Raw genomic sequence first — 1,828 nt, 5'->3', positions numbered from 1 at the left:
CCCAATATCCACATCTGTCCAGCCCAAATAAGGAATTTGTCCACCACCGCCATGCCAAAGCACGTCTTCTAATGGATGTAGCATCTTTCCCAACTTCTTGAAGAAGCTTTCATGTATCAAGGTAACTTGTGATCCACTGTCCAGCAGACATTTTGCTTTAACTCCATCAACATAGCAGTTCTCTACAAGATTATTACCAACTAAACCAACTGGTATGTCTGTACCTGCCTGGAAATGAATGGGTTTATGCAAATTAGGCCCTACTGGCTGGTGTTGGGCGTCTGATTGGACCCCGTCAGATGCCCTTTGTCATTTCCCTGTAGGAATTTGATGAGCTTGTCGTTCACTTTCTCAAAGTTGGGCGTATTCGGACACTTTCCCTTATAGTGGCCCTCTTCTCCGCAACCGTAGCAGAAATTAGGTCGAACTCGTCTGTTGTAGTTCTTCTTCTCAGTGTAGTGGCTAAGAGACTTGGCACTTTTAGGTGTTGTGGTAGTAGAAAGGGTTTCAACAGGCTTGTCTGCTCGCTGCTGCAATTTCTCCTGCTGTTCTGCCTCCTCCCGTCTAACCATCTGCAACAACTTCAAATATGGAGGTGGTTTATTGCGGGCATCCTTCAGTCGCAAGTTGACAAGGAGAATGTCAGTGTACAGGATCCCTTTGATGAACTGATCCAGAAGCAGAGAGTTTATCTTTTCTCTCTTAACACCACCCTTGCGAACTAACTTCCTGAGCACAGCTTGAAGACGTGCTAAGAATTCAGATGGAGCCTCCTCTCGCTGTTGATGCATAGACTGGAACTTAAAACAAAGTTCCTCTGGTGACTCTGTGCTACCAAAAGCCAATTCAAGTGCAGCTAGATACTCTTCTGCAGTGGCCTGAGGTTGGTCGCTTCGCAAATCAGTTATGATGTTGGCTGCAGGGGGCCGAAGTGCTTCTCGTAACCTCCTACGTCGCTCAGCATCATCTGGTTCTTCCTCCAGTTGACCTGTAACTACTTCAATCCAAGTGTCAAATGGATCTTCATCCTTGGATGGTACTCTAGCACCTGAGAATGGCCTAAGTTTCCTCCCGCCTGAAACACTGCAAGAAGATAGAACTTGGCTGTGCGTCTTACTCGAACCCTTTGTCAGAGTTGCTTTTGTCGCTTCATCTACGCATGGCTCTTTCTCCGAGTCTTTCAACATCACACGGGACTTGAATTTAGGTGGCTGGTCAACCAATCGGTGAGTGCAGAACTTGATTTCATTCCCTTCCACACTGACTCTAAAAGTCTCAGAGGGGGGCAAAACTACTTCAGCCACTTCTTGGTCGAACTCGCAAAGTAAGTGTGTGATGCTTTGGTGCTCCTGCCTTGAGACTCCCACGAGGTGTTTTATGGTCTTGGAGAGCGCTAGCGCCAGAGCCTCTGTGGACTCATCTAGCCCTCTCTCACCAACAAGGAGCAGTGCGCTACCTATGGGGATGTCATCTTTTCTACACCAATCCTTTGCTAGCTTCATCAATCCCGAGTCTGCCATGCTTGTTATGTATTCATCAAAACAACAAATCTATTCTTTCAGAAGCAATATAATTTGAAATTGGGAAAATAATTTGTGTCAACAATTTGTTCAATTCAATTTGACTTTTATTTGCATACAAAACATAAAGTGTTATAGAATTGACCAAAGGAAAATGCATACAAACAACAACCAAGGATTGTAACTGAATGCCCTTCACAAATGAAAACACTGAAAAAGGGGATAAATCAATCTACATGAATAAAATAATGTTTGTAACCGTTGGATCTCTGGTCTATAGTTTAACACAAGTTTGGTGACTTACCAAA

At 44.4% G+C, this 1,828-nt stretch overlaps 1 protein-coding gene across 1 annotated transcript; it reads right to left on the bottom strand.

Annotated features, from left to right (window-relative positions):
• Positions 1 to 260: 260 nt before the first annotated feature.
• Positions 261 to 1,520, bottom strand: LOC117299186 (paraneoplastic antigen Ma1 homolog). The gene has a single exon (XM_033782646.1). The coding sequence runs from the start codon at positions 1,518 to 1,520 to the stop codon at positions 261 to 263; it is 1,260 nt and encodes a 419-aa protein (XP_033638537.1).
• Positions 1,521 to 1,828: the final 308 nt, after the last annotated feature.

The sequence above is a fragment of the Asterias rubens genome, chromosome 14 (genome assembly GCF_902459465.1).
Source record: "Asterias rubens chromosome 14, eAstRub1.3, whole genome shotgun sequence".
Taxonomy (NCBI): Eukaryota; Metazoa; Echinodermata; class Asteroidea; order Forcipulatida; family Asteriidae; genus Asterias; species Asterias rubens.
The sequence above is the reverse complement of the archived record's forward strand: the minus strand, read 5'-3'. Positions and strand labels throughout refer to the sequence as shown.